Consider the following 20,800-nt stretch of genomic DNA (forward strand, 5'->3'; position numbering starts at 1 on the left):
CGACGCGGGCGCTTTGATCAACCAAGCCAGGGACGACGGCGTCACACCGCTGTTCATTGCGTGCGAGAAAGGCCGCGTCGAGTGCGCCAGGCTCCTTCTCAAGGCGGGTGCGGCGATCGACCAAGCCGATGAGGACGGCACCACGCCGCTGAGCGCTGCGAGCCTGGCTGGCGAGGTCGACTGCGTTCGGCTGATGATCACCGCCGGCGCTGCGGTGAACCAAGCAGATTCTGACGGCCACACGCCGCTGTGCGTCGCGTGCCAGGAGGGGCACATCGAAGTCGCCCGGCTGCTCCTCGAGGCCAGCGCTTCGGTCGACCAAGCTCGCCACGATGGCATCACGCCGCTGTACATGGCGTGCCAGAACGGCCACCTCGAGATCGCCCGGCTGCTCCTCGAGGCCAGCGCTGCAGCCAACCAAGCAAATTCTAGCGGCTTCAATCCGCTGTTCGTCGCGTGCGGCAGGGGCCACCTCGAGATCGCCCGGCTGCTCCTCGAGGCCGGTGCGGCGGTCGGCCAAGCTGATGAGGACGGCACCACGCCGCTGTTCAAGGCGTGCGATAAGGGCCACCTCGAGATCGTCCGGCTGCTGCTCGAGGCCAGCGCGGCGGTCAACCAAGCCCATGTCAGTGGCGCCACGCCGCTGCTCAAGGCGTGCCAGAAGAGCCACGTCGAGATTGTCAAGCTGCTCCTCGAGGCTGGCGCAGTGGTCGACCAAGCCAGCGGCAACGGCGTCACGCCACTGATCATGGCGTGTCACGAGGGCCACCTCGAGGTCGCCAAGCTCCTCTCCTCCTACGGCGCCTCCCGCGCCGCTACGGCCCTCTGCACGCCCGAGGAGGCCGCAAACAGCGCAGGCCACGCCGACCTCGCCGCCTGGCTGGTCGCCAGCCGCGGCTGGACGCCGCTCGCGCACCTTGAGAGCCTCACCGCCGCCCGCGCGCTCTCCCTGCTGCGCAGCGGCGCAAGCCTGCACGAGGGCGAGCCGACGCCGCTGCAGCGCGCCGCGGGCGGCGAGGGCGAGGCGGCGGCGCTGATCCGGCGGGCGGCGGCGCCGTGGTCGCCGGCAAGCCACTCGCTCTTCCCCGCGGCGGCCCGCGCGCGGGCGGCGCTCCTCGTCGTCTCGCTCTACGAGATCCACGAGCGGTACCACCTCGACTCGGCAGGAGCCACGAACGGCATCGCGGCGCGCGACTTTGTCACGTGCGTGCTGCGCTTCGCGATCACGCGCGAGACGGAGTAGGGGAGCACTGTGGTGGCCCTGCTCTCACCTTGGAACCGCCGCGACGGTCCCTCTCCTGTTGTTTAAGATAGTACTCGCAACTGGATCGGACTGCCGTCTCCGTTTATCTCGCAACGTTCCAACGTAACGTACATTCTGTCGAGATATGGTTGTTTGTGGCCACTAAAGTCTCTGCACCATGCCATACCCTTTCGCAGGCGGTCCGTTTTCTTTTATGTTTTAAGTGTTGCCCGCCGTCGCAGCGGACCTTCACATTACAAGGTCAGTAGCAGTCGTGACGCGTGTCAACCCCGCTTCCTCGCCACCACCACCACCATCGGGTCCCGCTGCCCCACCCAGCCGTCGGGGCTCACGTCGGCGACGCCCACCTCTGCCCAGTCGGCCGAGTAGCGAAAGTGTGAGGTTAGTCAGAGGCTGCGCAGGCCGTCTCGTTTGCATGTTTGAAGAAAAAACGCTGATCCCACAACATGTGCCAAAACGGCGGCTCCGGCCGCGGCACCTCTCGATGGGTTCCACTTTCTACGCACACCCACACGCACAGGGGCCGAGAGGGGGGGTCTCACGTACATAGATCACATACCGAGGCAAGATCTCATACCCTCTCACGAGACACAGGCCCTAACCGCAAACACCGGGGAAGGGGCGCTTGGGAGCGGGGGCGGGGGCATGGGCGGGGGCGGGGGCGGGGGCGGGGGCGCGCGCGCGCGAGGTGTGGGGACGCTGCCGTGCGCGCTGCGCGCGCACCACACACCACACGGAGGGAGAGACGGCGAGGAGGCGGCGGCGGCGACGGCGGCGGCAGCGCGCGCGCGGCGCGCGCGACGGCGGGGGGGCGGAGCAGCGACCGCTGGCGCGGCCGCTGCTCCGTCTGTGCCAGACACGCGCGCTCTGCTTGCGCAGAGCGCGACAAGGCAAGGGCAAGCGTGGCGGCGCGGGACGCGCGGCGGCGGCGGCGAGCAGCCGAGCGCTCCGTGCGCGGTGTCCGGTGAGGCGGCCGGGCGAGGGCGCGGCGGGCGACGGGGCAAGGGATCAGCCCACACCCGGCGTCGCTTTTTGAGCGACGCCTGTGGTACGCCTGCGCAGGGGCCGCAGGGCGGTCAGTGGTGGGGCGAGGCAGTGCCGGCCGCGGGCCGGGTGCAAGGCGCCGGCCTCGGCGCCGCCTCGGCGCGCCGCACGGGCGCGGGGCGCCTCTGAGCGGGAGCCGAAGGTTTGCCGCGGTGGTGGGTGGTAGGTGGGGGTGAGTTGACTTTGCCGCAGAGGCCGTCTCTAGCTGTGAACAGCAAAACGAGACAGTATTCCAGCACATGGGTAACGTGGACGGAGGGACTCGGTATCATCCGTAGGCGTCGCATTCTCGCGCAAGGGCCACGCGCTCTCACAGACCGAACGTCCTCTCAAGGGAGCACCGGCGAGTCGTTACGACCCATTCGCGGTCATACGGCCGATCTGACCGACGCGGGGAATGGGACCGGCCAATGGGCAATGGGGGCACCGCAGCGATGTTCGGGTAGAGGGTACTTGGGCGTGACACGGGGGGTAACGGTTGATCTCCGTGCGATCTCCGAGGGTTCGGCTCCAGGGATCCCAGGGTGGCCCGCACTAATCGACCCCTGTTAAGTGACTCGTTCGCTTACCACCCACTGTGATTTTGTGTGAGCTCTGTGTCTTCCTTTGCCAACAACATACATGTGATACTACACCTACCCCCAAGGAGCGGGAACCCACAGTGGACGCGGATTCGATATGCCCACAGTGGTCGCGCTCGAGCGGGGCATGCCAGTCGATTTCTTCGGCGACTACCTTTACAACAAGGCCCACCACCGGCGGCCCCACGACGGCGTCCTCGCCGCCTGGGCGGACGCGATGCGCGCCCCGGCCAACGCGCCGGTCGTGCACGGTGACAAGGAGAAACCAGAGCTCACCCGGCAGTACAACGAGGGGTACAAGGTCGACCTCGCGGAACCCCACGCTGGCCCGGGAGGATGCGAAGAGGTGAATGAAGTCAAGCTCTGGACGCCCCTCCTCAAGACCTCCTCGGCGGGCGTTGGCAACGCCTCGAGCGGCGGCACGCCCGCCTCCGTTGGCCACTCCTACGCCTTCGGCAACACCGAAGAGAAGGCCCGCCGCCTAAACATGGGCTGCAAGGCGCGCGGGCAGCCCGGCCAACCCTTCGACCACAAGACCGGCCACGGCTACGTCAAGGCGCATCGCGGTTTCTACCACGACGCGATCTTTGTCAAGCGCAACAACTTCAACCTGCTGCTCCACGAGACGTTCGGCGGCGGCTTCTCGCCCACCGCCGTTCTCAAGCTGCGCCGCCTCGCGCGCAAAGCCGCGCGCGGCAGCGTCGACCGCACGGCCTACTCGCCCAAGTACTCGCTTTCTTTTATGTCCCACCATGCAGAGCGCATCTCTCTCTCTGTTGTGCGAGGCGTGAACCGCGCCATTCGCTCTCACCTGGCAACCCTGTCTGCACGTCTCGCGCGCGCGTGAACAGGGCTCCAGGCCCCAAATGACGTGTGAGTGTTAGAGTTGTTTGGTATTGCTAAAAATCTCTCTCTCTCAGCACACTCAGCATACAACTTTGGAGCACCACGTCTCGATCTCACCCCTTACCCAAATGGGGTAGCTGCGACAGTTATACTGAGCAGGCGCGCTAGATACAACCATTTCTTTTTTCTGTTAGATTACAAACATTAATAATGGCTCGGTCACTGATCGGACTCTTCGAGGCAATTGTATCCAGCACATGGGTAACGTGGACGGAGGGACTCGGTATCAAGATCCGTAGGCGTAGCATTCTCGCGCAAGGGCCACGCGCTCTCACAGACCGAACGTCCTCTCAAGGGAGCACCGGCGAGTCGTTACGACCCATTCGCAAAGACAGGCGGTCATTGTACGGCCGATCTGACCGACGCGGGGAATGGGACCGGCCAATGGGCAATGGGGGCACCGCAGCGATGTTCGGGTAGAGGGTACTGGAGGGGGGATACGGGAGCGTGTCACGATCTCCGAAGGTTCGGCTCCGCAGGGATCCCCTACCCCCAAGGAGCGGGAACCCACAGTAGTGGAGCGGTCTGTATATGCCAGCGCCTCGCGCAGTCTACCGGCCTCCGGCGGCCCGCAGCGCGGCCACCGCCGCCGGCGGCGGCGGCGGCAAGCAGGACGTGCACGACGCCGAACGCTCCGCCAACCGCGCCCGAAAGCTTGCGGCGCTCACCGGTGTCGACCGCGACGAGGCGGCGAGGTCCGCCTCTCCGCAGCGGCGGCCTGGCGACCAGGAGCAGGCCGGCGAGCCGCCTCGGCCGGCGTCGTCGCCTCCCGATGCCGCGCCTGCTGCTGCGGCGGATGCGCCGGCCACGGCGTCCGATGCTGCCGCATCGCCAGAGGCGGCAAGTCAGGAGCCGCCGCCACCGGACCAGGCGGCTCCGGCTGCGACGGGAGGCACGGCGGACGGAGTGGGCGGCACGAAGGTCGGCAGCGGACGCCGCAGCACTCCGCAGCAGACCCGGGCGGCGGCGCGGGCAGAGAGGCCCACCTATGTCCCTCCGGCACGGGCGCGTGCGGCGGCGGCGGCGGCGGCCGAGGAGGAGAAGCGGCGCTCAGCGCTCGAGGCGGCGCGGCGCGAGGGGGCGGAGCGGCGAGCGAAAGAGCGGGCAGCCGAGGACGAGGCGCGAGGCGCGGGGGAGGGGGTCGGGCGGGGCGGGCAGGGGCGAGTGGCGCGAGGAGAGGTGGGAAGGGGAGGGGAGGAGAGGAGAGGCCCGGGCCGGCGAGAGACGGGCGACGGCTGCACGCAACCGCCTCCCTCCAGCACACCGCCACCCCCTCTCCGCCTTCTCCCGCGATCGCACGGGACCCGCCCCCCCCCACACCCACACTCCCCCCATCACCTGCATCCTCCCCACTCCCCACCGCGCAGGCGCGGGAGGCGCGCCGGCGAGCGCTCGCCGAGAGGAGAGAGAAGGCGGCGGCGGCGGCGGCGGCGGCGGCGGCGGCGGCAGCGGCGGCCGAGGAGGAGACACGGCTAGCGGCGCTCGAGGCGGCGCGGCGCGAGGGGGCGGAGCGGCGGGCTAAGGAGCGGGCGGGGGAGGAGTCCAAGCGCGCCGCTGCCCTCGCGCCAGTACCCTACCAAACCCGGTACCCAAACCCAATGACACGGAATAGGCGCGCCGCTGCCCTCGAGCGCGCGCGAGCGTCGCTGGAGCGGGTGAGCAGTTAGTTAGTACACAGTCGCTGGAGCGGGTGAGCAGTGCTGACCGCTGCTACTGACCTCGCACCCTCTCTCGCACCCTCTCTCGCACCCTCTCTCGCACCCTCTCTCGCACCCTCTCTCGCACCCTCTCTCGCACCCTCTCTCGCACCCTCTCTCGCACCCTCTCTCGCACCCTCTCTCGCACCCTCTCTCGCACCCTCTCTCGCACCCTCTCTCGCACCCTCTCTCGCACCCTCTCTCGCACCCTCTCTCGCACCCTCTCTCGCACCCTCTCTCGCACCCTCTCTCGCGCCCTCTCTCGCACCCTCTCTCGCACCCTCTCTCGCGCCCTCCCCGAGCCCCGCCCTTCTCTCTCCGCAGACGCGCGCCGAGGCGGCGGAGCACGACAGGCGCAGGGCCGACGCGGCGGCGACAGCCTTCCCTCTCCTGCCCGCCGGGCCGGCGCCGTCGCGCGCGCACGGTGCGGCGATGGCGGCGGAGGCGGAGGCGGCGGAGGCGGCGGAGGCGGAGGCGGCTGAGGCGGAGGAGGCGGCGGAGGAGAAGGAGGCGGAGGCGGAGGCGGAGGCGGAGGCGGAGGCGGAGGCGGAGGCGCAGGTGAGCTTGCCTGCGGCGCCGACTCCTCCGACGCAGCGCGTCAAGCCGAAGCCAATCTCAAACTGCGGGCGCGCCGGCGGCGGGCGCGGGCGAGGTGCCGAGGAGGAGGGTGCGGAGCTGCCCCTCCCCTCGGGCGGGGTTCCGGCCCGGGCGGCGGCGGCGCCGACTGCGCAAGGTGCGTGGCTGCGTGGCAGGCCGGGCGGGGGAGGGACGGGCGACGGAGCAGAGGGGCCGGCGGCGCCGCACGAGGCGGTGGTGGCGGAGCCGCACGACCAAGAGGTGGCGAGCCGCTTCATCACCGCCAGCCTCTCGCTCGGCCGCGAGGATTCGCGGGCGACCCGTGCGGTGGCGCGCGAGAAGCGGCTGCTCGCTGAGGAGCGGAGGCGGCGAGAGGGGGGCTGCCCTTGGTGACACATGCGCATGCTGAGACATGAGAGAGCATGAGCGTAGGCAGGCCTGGCCTCCCCTGTACTGTCCTTCTACACACATGCAACGTATTTTAATCGACACAAAAGACTCTCTTGACGAGCGAGTACGAACGTCGACCGCGTCCGGCCTGATGGTGAGGGGCTGAGCCGCGCTGCGCGCGCGTTTTGGCGGCGCAGGCCGCGGGCGAGGTGGGGGGGATTCGCCCCCGCAAGCCGCATGCGAGTACGTGTCCTGTTGAGAGGGGGGCTCTGAGGAAGGAGAGGAAGCTTCGAGTGAGCGTTCGAGAGGGGTGTATTGCACAACAGCGAATAGCGCCGGCCGCCTCCCGTGCGCCTCACGAGAGGAGCAGGGAGCGGCGGCGCGTCGGCAGCAGCGGGCTCAGCACGCCCCAGATGTGCTTGAAGTTCAGGCGCCGCTCTTCCCAGGCGTGGATCTCGCCGTTGCCGCACGGATCGGCGCCGCCGACGCCCTCGAACGGCGCGTCGTGGCAGCCGCGGTTGACGACGCCGGACGCAAAGTCGACGAGGCTGTGGTCGCTCGGGTCCATCCCGTTGTCCACCCAGGCCTGGAGGACGTCGAGGTACCTTTCGCCGCGCACGTCGTACGGCTGCACGTCGTTCAGCCAGTAGAAGAGGCCCGAGAACCAGCGCAGCTCCGGGTACTCGGGCTGGCAGATCGCGCCCGGGTTGGCGCAAAAGTCGACGTCGGGGAAGAGGGCGTCCTTGCCGCGCTGCGCCGCCTTCTTGCCCGCAAAGTAGTTGAGCTTGCCAAAGTTGCACACGCCGGTCGTCTGGATGGCGCCGCGGCCCCACCAGCAGCACCCCTCCACGTCGGTCCGCGCCTCGCTGCCGACGTTCAGCTCGGGCAGGGCGGAGTTCTCGCAGCCGCCCGCGCAGCTCTGCCAGGAGCCGGCGCGCTGGTTGTCCTTGTCGAGGCAGCAGGTTCCGGACAGCAGGCAGTCCTCGCCCGTGCCCTGGTCGACGGAGCCAACCACGTACGACGGGTAGTCGGGCGCGCTGGCCAGCACCTCTGGCGGCACGCTCGCGGTGGACGCCGCCGGGCCAAAGTGAATACTGCCGCGCGCCATGCTCCCGAACGGCGCCGCCCACTCTTCGGCCTGGTTCCAGCTGGTCCCTTGGGTGGGGCACCATCCAGACACGTCCCACTTTGGCGCGTCTCGCACGAGCGACCGTGGCGCGCAGAAGAGGGGCGGCGGCGCGCCGTACCACTGCGCCGACGTCTGCGCCACCACCACCATCTCGAGGTCGACGGCGCACTGGACCTCCTCGGGCGGGACTGTCTCGCCCGTCTCGGGGTCGAGCACGCCGCCGGCGGGGCAGCTGTAGCTCTGGTAGCTCTGGCCGAGCTGGCCGCACGCCGCCGAGGCGGGGTAGATCTCGCCCGGCGAGCCGCCCTTGGCGCTCACCATGTCGAGGGCGCTCTGCTCGCTCCAGTTGTTCTCGTCGCAGGCGTCGTACTGGATCGTCTCCTGCATGGTCTGCGCCAGGAAGGCGGCGAGGTTGGCGAGGCCGACGGCGTACTCGCTCGAGCCGGCGGCGCCGGAGATGAAGGTGCGCCCCGCCACGCCGCGCGTGGCCATCTTCTCGAGCGCGCCGACCATGTCGGCCCAAAAGTACTGCTCGCTGTCCTCCCAGCAGGCGCCCGCCGGCGACTCGATGTTGCAGCTCGCCTGCGCCGTCGTCTGGAGCTTGCGGAACGTGTACGCCGTCGTGGAGCGGAGGGCTTGCACGAGCGCCGAGGCGGCGCCGCCGTCGTTGCCATCGCCGGGCGACGGTGTCGGCGCCGGAGATGGGGAGGGCGATGGCGATGGCGATGGCGATGGCGATGGCGAGGGCGAGGGCGAGGGCGAGGGCGAGGGCGAGGGCGAGGGCGACGGCGACGGCGCGGGAGCGGTGCCGCCGGTGAGCTTGCTCAGGTAGCCCTGGTAGTTGGCCCTGCGCACCGCCGCGCCGGAGCCCGTCCAAGTGCCGGGGTAGGGCGCGCTGCAGCCGCTCTTGATGCAGTTCATCGCCGTGTCGATGCGGTGGTCCTGAAGGTAGTAGGGCGAGACGCTCATCATCCAGTAGGCGAGCGAGCCCGCCCAGAAGGTCTGGCCGTCGGTGCAGATCGAGTCGGGGTCGGCGCAGATGTCGATCTCGAGCCCAATCTCACGGAGCAAGGTGTTCGCCTTGGCGTAGTTGCAGTTCCAGGTCAGCTGTAGCGCGCCCTTGCCGTACCAGCAGCTGTCGCCGCTGTGCGGCCGCCCGTCCCAGTCGACGCACGTCACCTGCCCCGACGTGCCGCACGCGTCGGCGGGTAGCGAGCCCGTCTTGTCGAAGCTGTCCGCGGTCGGCACCGGCACTTGATAGCACGTCCCCCAGAGGGCGTCGCGGTAGTCCTCCGCGTTGCCGCCCGAGCAGACGCCCTGGCACGGGTTGATGTACTCCTCGCAGGCCACGAAGTCTGCCGACTCCTGCGCGGCGTTGCCGAGGAAGGCGGCGAGCGTGAGGAGGTTGTTGCCGGCGTCGGCCTCCGCAAGGAAGGGGATGGCGGAGAAGCGGCCGTTCCACGCAACGACGACCTCGCAGAGGTCCTCCCACGTCGCTCGGGTCGACCCGAGGAGCAGATCCGTGTCCGGATCGAGCCCTTGCTCTTGGATGGCCGCGTGGATGCTCAGGCCGCTGCAGGCCGAGGACCCGGGGGAAGACGCGGGGGAGGGGCTGGGAGACGTGGACGGGCTAGGGGAGGGAGACGGCGACGGCGAGGGGCTGGGAGAGGGAGACGGCGACGGTGAGGGCGAGGGGCTTGGTCCCGGCCCGCCGCCCGGGCACTGCCACTTTGCCGGATCGATTGTGCACTGAAAGCACGCGCTCGACCCGCCGGGGCAGCCCGGGCAGACTTCCGACCACGTGCCGCAAACGGCGGGACCGGTCGGCGAGGGCGAGGGCGACGGCGACGGGGACGGGGATGGGGACGGAGACGGAGACGGGCTCGGCGAGGGCGACGGAGATGGCGAGCTGTCTCCGCCGCCTCCACTCCCGCCGCCGCACCGGCAGCAATTTTCGCCGATGACGTCGTGGTCGCAGTAGCCGCACATCGTTTCAAAGGGCCACCCGGGGCAGCTCGACTCGCCAAGGGCGGCACAAGTGGTTGATGCCCAGCCTCCGGTCAGCGGCATGTCAACGCACTGCCCCCCGCCGTTGCCCGCCGGTGGCGGCGAGGGCGGCGAGGGCGGCGGCGGTGGCGAGGGCGGCGGCGGCGGAGGGTCGGTCATAGCGCCGGTCGGCGGCTTGGGCGACGGCGGCGGAGGCGAGGGCGACGGTGAGGTCGAGGGCGAGGGCGGCGGTGAGGGCGACGACGCAGAGAAGGTGCAGCTCGCGATCGAGTCGGCGCCGCCGCAGGCCGAGCATGCACACGAGCACTCGTGCTTGAGCATGCCGCCCGGGTACTCCGGAGCCTCGGCGTCGCACGTGGGCGTCGCGGTACACGAGGCGCCGCACCAGGCGTCGCACTTTGCCTGGAAGGCGCCGCACGCCTCCCGCTCCACCGAGCAGCTCAGCTCTTCAGTCGGGCCGCAGCCGGCGGCGGGGCCTCCGCTGCACTCGGGCGTGGCCCCGCAGTAGACGGTCTCGGCGCACCAAGACTGCCCGTCGCAGGCACCGCTGCCGTGGGCATCGCAATCGGCCCCAGTGTTGCACGGCACACACTCTCCGCCCCTCCAGTCGTTCCGGCACCAGCCAATGTAGCCGCCATCGCCGCCGCCGCCGCCGCCGCCGCCGCCGCCGCCGCCGCCGCCGCCGCCGCCGCCGCCGCCGCCGCTGTCAGCTGGCCCGGGGAGGTCGCAGCCGACGTCGCCGGTGTAGCTCTCCGGCTTGATCTCGACGTCTGCGCAGTTCCAGAAGGCCTCCGGGTAGGCGTCGTTCGAGTTGCCAGTCTGGTAGTACCTACCGGACGGCGCAAGGAAGGTCAAGAGACGGTTCCACCTGGGGAGGGGAGCCTCGGCGACGCACCACTGCAGCGTGCACCGCTCGCACTCGATGCCGGGCGGGACCTTGAGCACGACGGTGTACAGGCCCGTCGGTGCGCCCGGCTCGCCCACGTTGGACGAGGTCTCAATCACGTAGCGGTCCTTGTTGGCGGCGGGCGGGCTGCAGGCGCCGCCCCCGTTGCAGCACGAGCCGTGCGGCCACTTTGTGTTTCGCGTGGTGGAGGTCGGGTCGCTGTGTCCGCCAGTCGTGGCGCACTTGACGCTGCCGTGCACGCCGGCGTAGTTGGTCACCAGATCGAAGTCGACCGTGCTCTCGTCAATCTCGAGGACGTGCTCGTTGAGCATGTCCTGTGTGATGGGCGAGGCCTCGTCGGCGCCGCCGTCGGCCGGGACCGCCAATCGGAACTCGAACCAGCCCTTGTGGTAGGCGGTGATGTCGATGGTGACCTCCATCGTGCCTCCGCTCTTGAAGGTGCCACGGGCCTGCAGACGGAGGGCGGGCGTCGTCAGAAAAGGGTGGTGTGTAAAGGTGTGTGGGCGAGGGCGAGCGGCGAGCCTTGGTCGGGCCAAAGGGCGACCCAGCCGAGAAGCTGTTGGCGAGCGTGCCACCGCAGAGGTCGTGCGAGTTGGGAGCGGCGTGTGCTTCGTTCCTGCCGCCGCCGCTGAGGGAGGCTGCATTGCCCACACCGGCAGCGTAGGTCGAGCCAGCCATGCCCATCCAACTCGTCCACGTCTGGCCGGCGATGGGCTCGTCGCGACGCTGGCGCGGAGCCGGACATGTTAGGTAGCCATGTCCGTGGACGGAGGCGAGCGAAAGGAGGAGGAGCGAGGAGATGCGTGACATCGAGGACAGCGAGGCCGAGGAGAGGCGTGACATCGAGGACAGCGAAGCCGCCGAGCCCTCACGTGCTTGCTCTTTGGCGATATCCTTTGCGCGCGAACTGTGTCGCGCTCGGAATTTGTCTTCATTCCTTCTTTTTTCGATTTGAACGGAGGACGTGCTCGACAGTTCCCACAAGAGTTTCGGCTTCTCGCCCACCGCCGTTCTCAAGCTGCGCCGCCTCGCGCGCAAAGTCGCGCGCGGCAGCGTCGACCGCACGGCCTACTCGCCCAAGTACTCGCTCTCTTTTATGTCCCACCATGCAGAGCGCATCTCTCTCTCTGTTGTGCGAGGCGTGAACCGCGCCATTCGCTCTCACCTGGCAACCCTGTCTGCACGTCTCGCGCGCGCGTGAACAGGGCTAAGAATCTCTCTCTCCAACGCGACAAAACAATCTCTCTCTCCCAACGCGGGAAGAAGAGATTCTCTCTCTCTCCAATGCGGTATGGGTGGACGCAAGACGGGCGGTGACGGTCACACAGGAGCGACACACAGAACCACAAGACAAGACACTCAGCCAACGTGGCTGCCACACATCCTGAGAGAGAGAGATTTTTAGCAATACCAAACAACTCTAACACTCACACGTAATTTGGGGCCTGGAGCCCTGTTCACGCGCGCGCGAGACGTGCAGACAGGGTTGCCAGGTGAGAGCGAACACATCCTGAGCGAACTTCCCTAGTTACTCGAGTAGTCACCCGCGGCCGGACTCCATCCGTCTGGGCACGGGTCTGGGATATGTCGCTGTGGCGATCACTCGACGGACCGCTGCGACACCTCTCCATCATGTCGTCCCTAGCGTCGTATTCTGTTTGAAAAAATCTTTTCCTTCCTGGAAGTTTCCGTCGGCTCAGGCCTAGGCGATCGGGACGCTGCCTTCCTCCAACATGCCGGCCCTCGCTCTGCTCGCCGGCCTGTCCAGCACTCCGCCGCCTACCAGAACGTCCTCGGCGGTGAGCTGGAGCGCTGCTCGGGCGCCGGGATGGCGCTCACCGGCTTAACCCGCATCGGCAAATGCGTTGACCGGAACGACGACGCCGGGAGCCACCACGTGTGCATCGACATGAAGAGCAACGTCGGCGGGAACTTTTGCGAGGTGACGGGGCAGCCAAACTGGTGTGGGTCGCAGATGTCGTGCGACGGAGCACCCGCCGACGATTGCCCCGTCGAGCACTGGTGCGTCTGCCAGTGGGCGTTCGCGTCTTACATCGAGCGGGCGGGTGGCTGCGACAAGATCCAAAAGGTGGTGTGCGAGGCGACCAACATGGTCGCACTGAAGCACTACCGCGAACAGGCGGCGCACAGCCCGCACATCAAGAGCGCGCTCCAGTGCCTCGAGGAGAAGTGCGGCCTCGAGAAGGCCGCGCCTTCGATCGGCGCAGTGGTGTAGGCGTTGCGCTCTTGTGTGTGTGCGTGCCGGGAGTGTGTCTTCTATGTGTTGTGGTCCCCTCCTCTTTTGACTGCGGTAGTAGGGGTAACGCTTTAGCGGTGGGACACGGTCTGCGGTCTCTCTCCTCACTCAGTGTACGGCTTTACAGTGACACCAGTGTAACTCCGCCCAATACCGCAACGTCTACAAGGACGTGAGTCGTGACTGGCGATGCTGTGGCCCAATAGTCGACACAGCGACGACGCGCTGCCCAGCGAAGGCCTCAATCTTCTTGGGCAGCAGCTGCCACTGCGTGTCGCCGTGGCCCAGCCGGCCTGAGTCTCCACAGCCCCAGACGGCGGTGATGGCGAGGCTGTGGTACTCTCCAGCCGAGACAGCGACGGCGCGCTGGCCAGCAAAGGCCTCGATCTTACTCGGCTGCCACTGCTCCTGCCGGTCGCCGTGGCCCAGCTGGCCGTCGTCTCCATAGCCCCAGCTCCAGACAGCGCCGTCGGCGGTGATGGCGAGGCTGTGCGCCCACCCAGCCGACACAGCGACGATGCGCTGGCCAGTAAAGGCCTCGACCTGCTTGGGTAGGTGCTGGGACTGCGTGTCGCCGTGGCCCAGTGGCCCCATTCCAGACAACGGTGATGGCGAGGTTGTGGCTAGTTGCGGCCGACGACACAGCAATGACGCGCTGGCCAGCAAAGGCGTCGATCTTCTTGGGCTGCCACTGGTCCTCGTCGCCGTGTCCCAGCCTGCCCTGGCAGCCGCTGCCCCAGGACCAAAGGGCGCCGTCCGCGGAGAGAGCGAGGCTGAAGTATCGTGACGCCGCCACACCAATCGCGCGCTCGCCTCCCGAGCGATGGGAGACGGGTCGGCGTCTTCAGCTGCAGCACGCCCTCGCCGTGGCCGAGAAGGCCTGGAAACTCCTCCTCTCCGTCGTCCTCCTCCCCCTCCTCTCCCGCGCCGCACGACGAGAGCCGCCCCTCGCAGTCGATGAAGACGCTGTGGCTTTCGCCTGCCGCCGCCCTCGCCGGCGGGTTGGACTCGCACAGCAGCGCAGCGAAGCACAGCCACCGCACGGCGCAGCTCTCGCCCCCTGGCTGCGCCAGCAGCTCGTAGCCGCGCTCTCGCGCCCACAAGCGGATGCCCTCTAGCGCGAGCGAGGCGTGGAAGAGCAGCGAGACGGCCGCGACGCGAGCGATGTCGGCGGGGCTGTAGAAGCGGGAGACGACGCGCACGAGGAGCTCCGTGGGGAGGTCGAGGAGGCGGAGGCGGGAGCGCGGCGGCGCGTCTGGCGAGGGCGCGGCGGTGGCGGAGGCGGCGCGGCGGCGCGAGCGGCGCGAGCGGCGCGACGGGGTGGACATCGCGAGGAAAAGAATTGAGTGCGACGTTTTTCTCTGTTTTCTTTCTTTCCTCCCATCCCTCCCTTGGCTTGTCCGTTTTCTTTCTTTGTTTTCTTTCTTTTTTGGGTCGCTTCCGCTCACGAAGTCCCCCTGTGGACCGACCCTCTCTCCGACCCTCCGATTTCATGAGAAGAGAAGAAAGGGAGAAGTGCAGAGAGAGATTTTAGAAAACCAACAAGAAAGCCCAAATCACTGGACGAGTCGTGATTTCTTGAAGTGCTGAAGTGAATTGGACACTGGATGGAGCACTACCACTAGACGCGGCACAACAGTCCACAGACGGGGCACAAACGCCACGGTACCACGGGGGGCACGTAGCAGTAACGCACGTAGCAGTAGGGGTCTAGGAAACAACGGTCCGCCACATAAAATGCGAATAAAAAATCCCTTGACTCGGTTTCAGTCTCCTCAGCTCTGAGAGAGAGAGAGAGACAGCTCTGAGGAGCCCCCAAAAGAGGAGAAAATGGCTCGATGCAAAAAAGATGCAAAAAGTGAAAGTCGATCACCTCACGCACGAGGGAGCCCTTGCCGCTCCTGCATCTTCTGCGTCTCGGCCGCCCACGCCCGACACAAGACGTGCGAATGCTCGCGCTGTTCGCCATCATGACGGTCGGGATAGAGCTACGGGATGCCAACGCGACACCTACAACGATTGCTGTCAGTGACGTCAACATGACGGACGCAAGCGCAAACGCTATTCTCGAGTACGACACAGTGGCTCACATCTTCAAGCAGGCGCGTCAGCTCTTAATTCTCGTCACCGATGTAGCTCTCTGCACCCGTAAGCTCGCGATTAGGTCGAGATCGCCGTCCTTTCTAACAGCTCTCGCGAGTGGCCACCAGCGCTCGTGAGGCGCTTGCTCTTCGAGCACTGGAACCACACCAAGAAACCGGACACGAAGATGATCGTTCCCGGCAAAAGTCAGACAGTCATCAAGGACAAGCTTGCCAGACTCAAAAAAGCACAAGCGCAGTGCTGTCTGTGCGTCTCCATCGAGCCGGATGATCGGTGTCGGGTTACGGGCTAGAGAGCCCTAGCCCCGGGGGTGCGCGTTCGCAGGGAAAGGGCCGTAAAGTAAACACGGGTCTCCGAGGGTTAGTTCCGTGTACCGGGTTTCCCCTTAACTGCAGAACGCCCCCTCTACTCGGAGCTACCGGACACACAACACTGTACTCCACGTACGTACACGGATACGCCTCATGTGCGCCCGCCCGACTCCGGTCCCAGAGTCCCTTCCTTCGCCTGTCGGGGCGAGCCCTCGGCTCGCTCGTTCGTCCCGGTCCCTTGCTCGCCTTCCGGGCGTTACCAGACCTGCCTCTGCAGTCGTTTCTGATGCCTCTTCCTCGGCTGTGGCCTCGACTCCGCTTCGCCTTCGGCTGGTACCGCAGCCTCCGAGAGCGTCGACGGCCCGGCCGGGGTCTCCCCGGGCGAGGACGGCAAGCGTGTGAAAGGAAATCTCTCTCTCGCGATGTCCACCCCCCAGCGCCGCTCGCGCCGCCTCGCCGCCGCCGCCGCCGCCGTCGCACACTGCCCCCTCACCGACCTGCCCCTTGAGCTTCTCGCGCGCGTCATCTCCCGCTGCGACAGCCCCGCCGACATCGCTCGCGTCGCGGCCGTCTCGCTGCTCTTCCACGCCTCGCTTGCGCTGGAGGGCATCCGCTTGCGCCTGCAAGAGGCCGGCTACGAGCCGCCGGCGCAGCCTGAGGGCGAGATCTGCGCCGTGCGGTGGCTTTGCTTGTATGCCTTGCTGCGCGAGTCCAACCCGCCGGCGAGGGCGGCGGCAGGCACTCGGCACAGCCTCTTCATCGACGGCGAGGGGCGGCTCTCGTCGTGTGGCTTGCGATGCAGGCGCCAAGGGCTGCTCGGTCACGGCGAGGGAGTGACGCGGCTCAACACGCCGACCCGCCTCCCTTCACCGCTGGGCGAGCGCGCTATGAGCGTGTCGGCTGGACCCTTCCACAGCCTCGCCCTCGCCGCCGACGGTGCCGTCTGGAGCTGGGGAGGTGGAGGCTTTGGCTGCTTGGGCCACGGCGACGAGCAGGAGCAGTTCCTGCCGAAGAAGGTCGAGGAGTTGGTGGGGCAGCGGGCCATCGCTGTGTCGGCTGGAGCCCGCCACAGCCTCGCCCTCACCGCCGACGGAGCCGTCTGGAGCTGGGGCGGTGGAGACTCAGGCCGGCTGGGCCACGGCGACGAGCAGACCCAGTGGCAGCCGAGTAAGATCGAGGCCTTTGCTGACCAGCGCGTCGTCGCCGTGTCGGCTGCAGGCGGGCACAGCCTCGCCATCACCGCCGACGGCGCCCTCTGGAGCTGGGGCGAAGGAGGCCGTGGCAAGCTGGGCCACGGCGCCGCGCAGAGCCAGCTGCTGCCCAAGAAGCTCGAGGCCTTTGCTGGCCAGCGCGTCGTCGCTGTGTCGGCTGGTTACCAGCACAGCCTCGCCCTCACCGCCGACGGCGCCCTCTGGAGCTGGGGCTGGGGAGGCCACGGCCAGCTGGGCCACGGCGACACGCAGAACCAGCCGCTGCCGAAGAAGATCGAGGCCTTCGCTGGCCAGCGTGGCGTCGTCGCCGTGTCGGCGGGACATGGCCACAGCCTCGCCCTCACCGCCGACGGAGCTGTCTTCACCTGGGGCGCGGGCAAGAGCGGCTGCCTAGGCCACGGAGAGGACCGGTCGAACCAGCTGCTGCCGAAGAAGATCGAGGCCTTGGCGGGCCAGCGCGTCGTTGCCGTGCTGGCGGGAGCCTACCACAGCATCGCCCGCACCGCCGACGGCGCCGTCTTTACCTGGGGCAAGGGCGAGGACGGCTACCTAGGCCACGGAGAGGACTTGTCGAACCAGCTGCTGCCCAAGAAGGTCGAGGCGTGGGCGCCGGGGTAGTTAGCTAGAGAGAGGGTGGGTGCAGCAGCAGTGGCCCGGTGGCGGCGGAAGCCGCGGCGGAGCGAGGCAGGAGGCGAGACGAGGCAGGATTGAGACACGAGGAGGAGGTATCGGGTATCGCGGAATTCTGCCCCGCATACGTCATTGGTATCGGTGCGCGCGCATTGCGTTCTGACGAGAAGATAAGCGAGAACGGAAAAGGCTAGGCTCAGAAAAAAGAGTCAAAAGCGGTTTTCCGCGAGAGCTCGAGTTTTCGTCGAGATGGCTGTCTCCGAGATCGATTGCAGACGCCAGGGTACCACGGGGGGCACGTAGCAGTAACGCACGTAGCAGTAGGGGTCTAGGAAACAACGGCCCGCCCGCCACATAAAATGCGAATAAAAAAAACTCCCTTGACCACGTGTCTCAATTGCGGACTGGCCAGAGGCAAGGAGTCGCAGGAGCCGCCAGCGAGTCTCTCTCCGGCCTCTCTCACGTCCATGGGCAACGCGTGCAGCCTTGGCAGCGGCGCGCCCATGGACGACACAAAGCCTCTCCCCAGCACCGACCCGGCGGTCGAAGATCCGGACGACGATGGCGCCGCTGTCAGGCCGTGGTACCAGCGGCCGCTGCCGCTCACGCCTGTCACTCGGAAGTCTGCGCATGAGCTGACAGCAGCTGAGGAGGATCGGATCCTCGCGGCGTGGCTTCGCATGATGCGCAACGAGGACGGCCCGGGCACGTCCCGTTATTTTCGTCTCGCGCTGATCCACGGAGGGTCGAGCTGGCCATCCACCCACCTCGCGGCGATGCAGAACCCTGTGCCGAGTTACTGCACGCACGGAGTGGAGTGCTTCCCGAACTGGCACCGGATCTACATGCTCGAGTTTGAGCAGACCCTCCGCCGCGCCGACCTGGAAAACGGCGGCGACGGCAACATCGGCCTGCCTTATTGGGATTGGACGCGCCAACCTGAGGGCCCGTCACTCTCCCGGGCGCTTGCGGTGTGTGGAGAAAGGATCCGTGTCACACCTCTACACGTGGATAGGCGGTCCGTTTCTCCCTTCGCTGGCGCAGCGGCTGATGGCGACGAACGAGTATGACGGCGTCCCGTCCGAAGGCGGCCTCTTCCACGTAGCCTTCCTAGATGGACAGAGAGGTGAAGACCAGTCTGACCAGCGAGCCGGTCACACAGGAGCGACACACAGACACACAGAGACAAGACGCCGTCCTGCCGCTCCGACCTGAGAGCTCTTGTGCACGGCGTCTCGTCACACCGCCAGCTGTGAACAGGCAACCTTCCTGCCGCTCGACCAGCAGGGCAACCAGCTGGCACCGCGGGAGGAGGACGGCACCCTCTTCTACAAGACCAACCCGTGGAACAGCCGCGTCGACGCGGAGCTGCGCACGTACTGCCTGGAGTGGTTCGGCGTCGGAGAGAGCCTGCAGGCCGCCGCAGTAGTCGAAGAAAACAGCCCGTCGAAGGGAAGCAAGAAACCGACGACGCCTGCTCGCGTCTCTTCAATCTTCCAAGCCCCCCCCCCCCCCCACACCTCTCTCACTCTACTGCAGCGACCGAGGTGGGCGACCCTCTCTTCACAGCTCGCAGTGGTAGCGGCGACTCTTGACACCCTCTTGACACCCCTGCCGCTGCTGCTGCCGGCAGGCCTACCTCGAGATGAGCGACCCTCGGCGCGCCGCCCTTGCGCTCGACGCGGCACCGCACGGCTCTGTCCACGTCGCCGTCGGCAGCCTCGGGCGGCGCGAAAGGGGGACTGAGATGGTCGGGCAGGTCCGCCGCCCTTCTTGCCCCGCCAGGTCGAGACCGGCGCTGCTCACGCTTCTCACTGTGCGAGCAGGTCCCGACCGCGGGCTTCCACCCGCTCTTCTGGCTGCACCACTGCAACGTCGACCGCGCCTACGAGTCCTTCCTCCAGACCCCGGCGGGGAGGGGGGCGGAGGCGGCGTTCTACGCCAACCGGTTCCTTGATGGACGCGAGGCGGGCTTCCCCGACGGGCAATGGGGCCGGTGCGAGCCGTCTGCGGTGTCCGCATGCACTCCACGCCACCTCGCCGGGTGAACAGCGCCTCGGTCGCTCGTGTGAATAGGTACGAGCCGCTTCCACGAGGAGGTGTGTACAGCGCCTCTTCACACCTACAGCTGTGAGTAGGTACGAGCCGTTTGGCGTCAACCCGCGCACCCGCGAGCAGTACGCAGGACGCGACACCTTTGACATCACCCTTCTCGGCTACAGCTACCCACCCGGCGGACTGTACACGCCCGCCAGCCTCCAGGTGGCGCCGCGGGCTGGCGGGGTGCAGCTGCAGCGGGCACACGCCGCGTCTCTCCACGCCTCTCCTTGTGCGAACAGGCGCCGAGGCCGCGCGGGGTGTTGTTGCCTGGCTCGCCCGGGCCGGTGGAGCTAGCAGGCCCCCCGGGCCCCGTGCCAGCGAGCGCGGTCTTCCGCGACGTGGTCAAGCTAAAGGTCAACGGCTCCAAGGCGCAGCGTTCGCGCACGCGTCTTCACGGGCTCCCACTGTGAACAGCGCCTCTTCACGCGCGGCGCTGTGCGCAGGCGCTCTTTGTGTACGCGTCGGACGCCGACGCATCGGGCGGGGGAGGGCTGCTTGGCTGGGTGGCCGGTTCGTTGGGATCGCCTCGCGAGTGGCGACCGCCAAAGAGCCTCGCCGACCAGGCCCCGGAGGCGCTGCAGGCGCGAGCCCTCGCGATGCTAGCCGAGAGAGGGGGATAGCCGGGGATGCTAGCCGCGATCCGACGCCGCTGGGCGGGACGCGGAGACGGTTCAGATAGCGCCGTGCAATAGCGCCGTGCAGCACTGAACTGCGGCGCCTAGGCGACGCCGGGCACTTCAGCGCGCACTGAAGGATTGATGCCTCAATTATTAGGCGCTGCCTGGGTTCGTCGGCGCCGCGTCGCTCTTCTGCCTGCCCGCCGCGGACGTGGTGCGCCCGGGTTTCGAATTTTCGAGCGCATCTCGCGCAACGGAAAACAACTGTGTTAGTGCTCCTATTAGGTCAAGTGCGACAACTGCCTGCGCAACGCGCCGACCACCACCGCATCCGTCGACATCACGCGCGCCCTCGCCGCCCCCATTCGGGCCCCCTACAGGGTATGACTCGACCATTCATCACAACCTAGGCGCGCCCTCGCCGCGCTTCGGATCCCGCGCGAGCGCGTCCGGCTGCACGCCGTGGCGTACGATATTGCCACGCAGACGGCGATGACCCTCGAGGCCGAGATTAGCCGAGATTCGCCGAGATTCGTCGAGATTCGTCGACCGATTTGCAGACGGCGGAGACCCTCGCGGCAAGAGGGGTCGCCAGCGGCCATTCCTCCAGCGTTGGGCCTCTCATCTTCACGCGCGCGAGCGTGTGAATAGGCGGCGGGCGTGCCGCAGCCCATTCTCTCTGACTGCAGTAGCCACGTCGCCGAGGAGGAGCCGACCCCGAGCTGAGCAGAGCCGTGCCTACGAAGCTTGCCACCATCTCCTCGAGGTCTCGATGCCTGATGACTTGGGCTTTACGAGAGTTTCCTCTCGCACCCTGCCTGGTTTCCTTTCCGTGTTTGCTGCTAGTTTCCCTACAGCACCCTCTAGTTTCCTTGGGAAACTCCGTGGAAATCATCAAGTTCCCGGGCTCTGAGCCGAGTCTGAGGCTGGTTTGGGCCCCAAATCAGCCAAATCGGCAAAATACCGGGGTATTTTGCGGGTATACCTGGAACCCCCCGGATATACCTGGAAAATACACCCGCCGAGTTTGCCGGTTCCCTTGGTTTCGCCTCAGATTTTGCCCCAAACGC

At 67.4% G+C, this 20,800-nt stretch overlaps 3 protein-coding genes across 3 annotated transcripts; 2 read left to right on the forward strand and 1 right to left on the reverse strand.

The window, feature by feature from the left end:
* Positions 1-6,813: 6,813 nt before the first annotated feature.
* EMIHUDRAFT_228680 (hypothetical protein) lies at positions 6,814-10,920 on the reverse strand (the record flags this gene model as incomplete). The annotated part of the gene is made up of 6 exons (XM_005786858.1): positions 6,814-8,169; positions 8,443-9,160; positions 9,530-9,641; positions 9,894-10,122; positions 10,330-10,423; positions 10,490-10,920. 6 exons carry the CDS (start codon positions 10,918-10,920, stop codon positions 6,814-6,816), a joined length of 2,940 nt encoding a protein of 979 aa, XP_005786915.1.
* A 380-nt stretch (positions 10,921-11,300) lies between these two features.
* EMIHUDRAFT_228681 (hypothetical protein) lies at positions 11,301-12,737 on the forward strand (the record flags this gene model as incomplete). The annotated part of the gene is made up of 2 exons (XM_005786859.1): positions 11,301-11,373; positions 12,202-12,737. 2 exons carry the CDS (start codon positions 11,301-11,303, stop codon positions 12,735-12,737), a joined length of 609 nt encoding a protein of 202 aa, XP_005786916.1.
* A 4,691-nt stretch (positions 12,738-17,428) lies between these two features.
* On the forward strand, positions 17,429-20,731 carry EMIHUDRAFT_441312 (hypothetical protein). Its single transcript, XM_005786860.1, has 10 exons — positions 17,429-17,958; positions 18,029-18,114; positions 18,274-18,429; positions 18,647-18,772; positions 18,840-19,275; positions 19,353-19,481; positions 19,557-19,694; positions 19,888-19,944; positions 20,016-20,074; positions 20,141-20,731. Exons 1-5 carry the CDS (start codon positions 17,481-17,483, stop codon positions 19,059-19,061), a joined length of 1,068 nt encoding a protein of 355 aa, XP_005786917.1. The 5' UTR covers positions 17,429-17,480; the 3' UTR covers positions 19,062-19,275; positions 19,353-19,481; positions 19,557-19,694; positions 19,888-19,944; positions 20,016-20,074; positions 20,141-20,731.
* The last annotated feature ends 69 nt before the right edge of the window (positions 20,732-20,800 follow it).

This window comes from Emiliania huxleyi (assembly GCF_000372725.1).
Source record: "Emiliania huxleyi CCMP1516 chromosome Unknown EMIHUscaffold_149, whole genome shotgun sequence".
NCBI lineage: Eukaryota > Haptophyta > Isochrysidales > Noelaerhabdaceae > Emiliania > Emiliania huxleyi.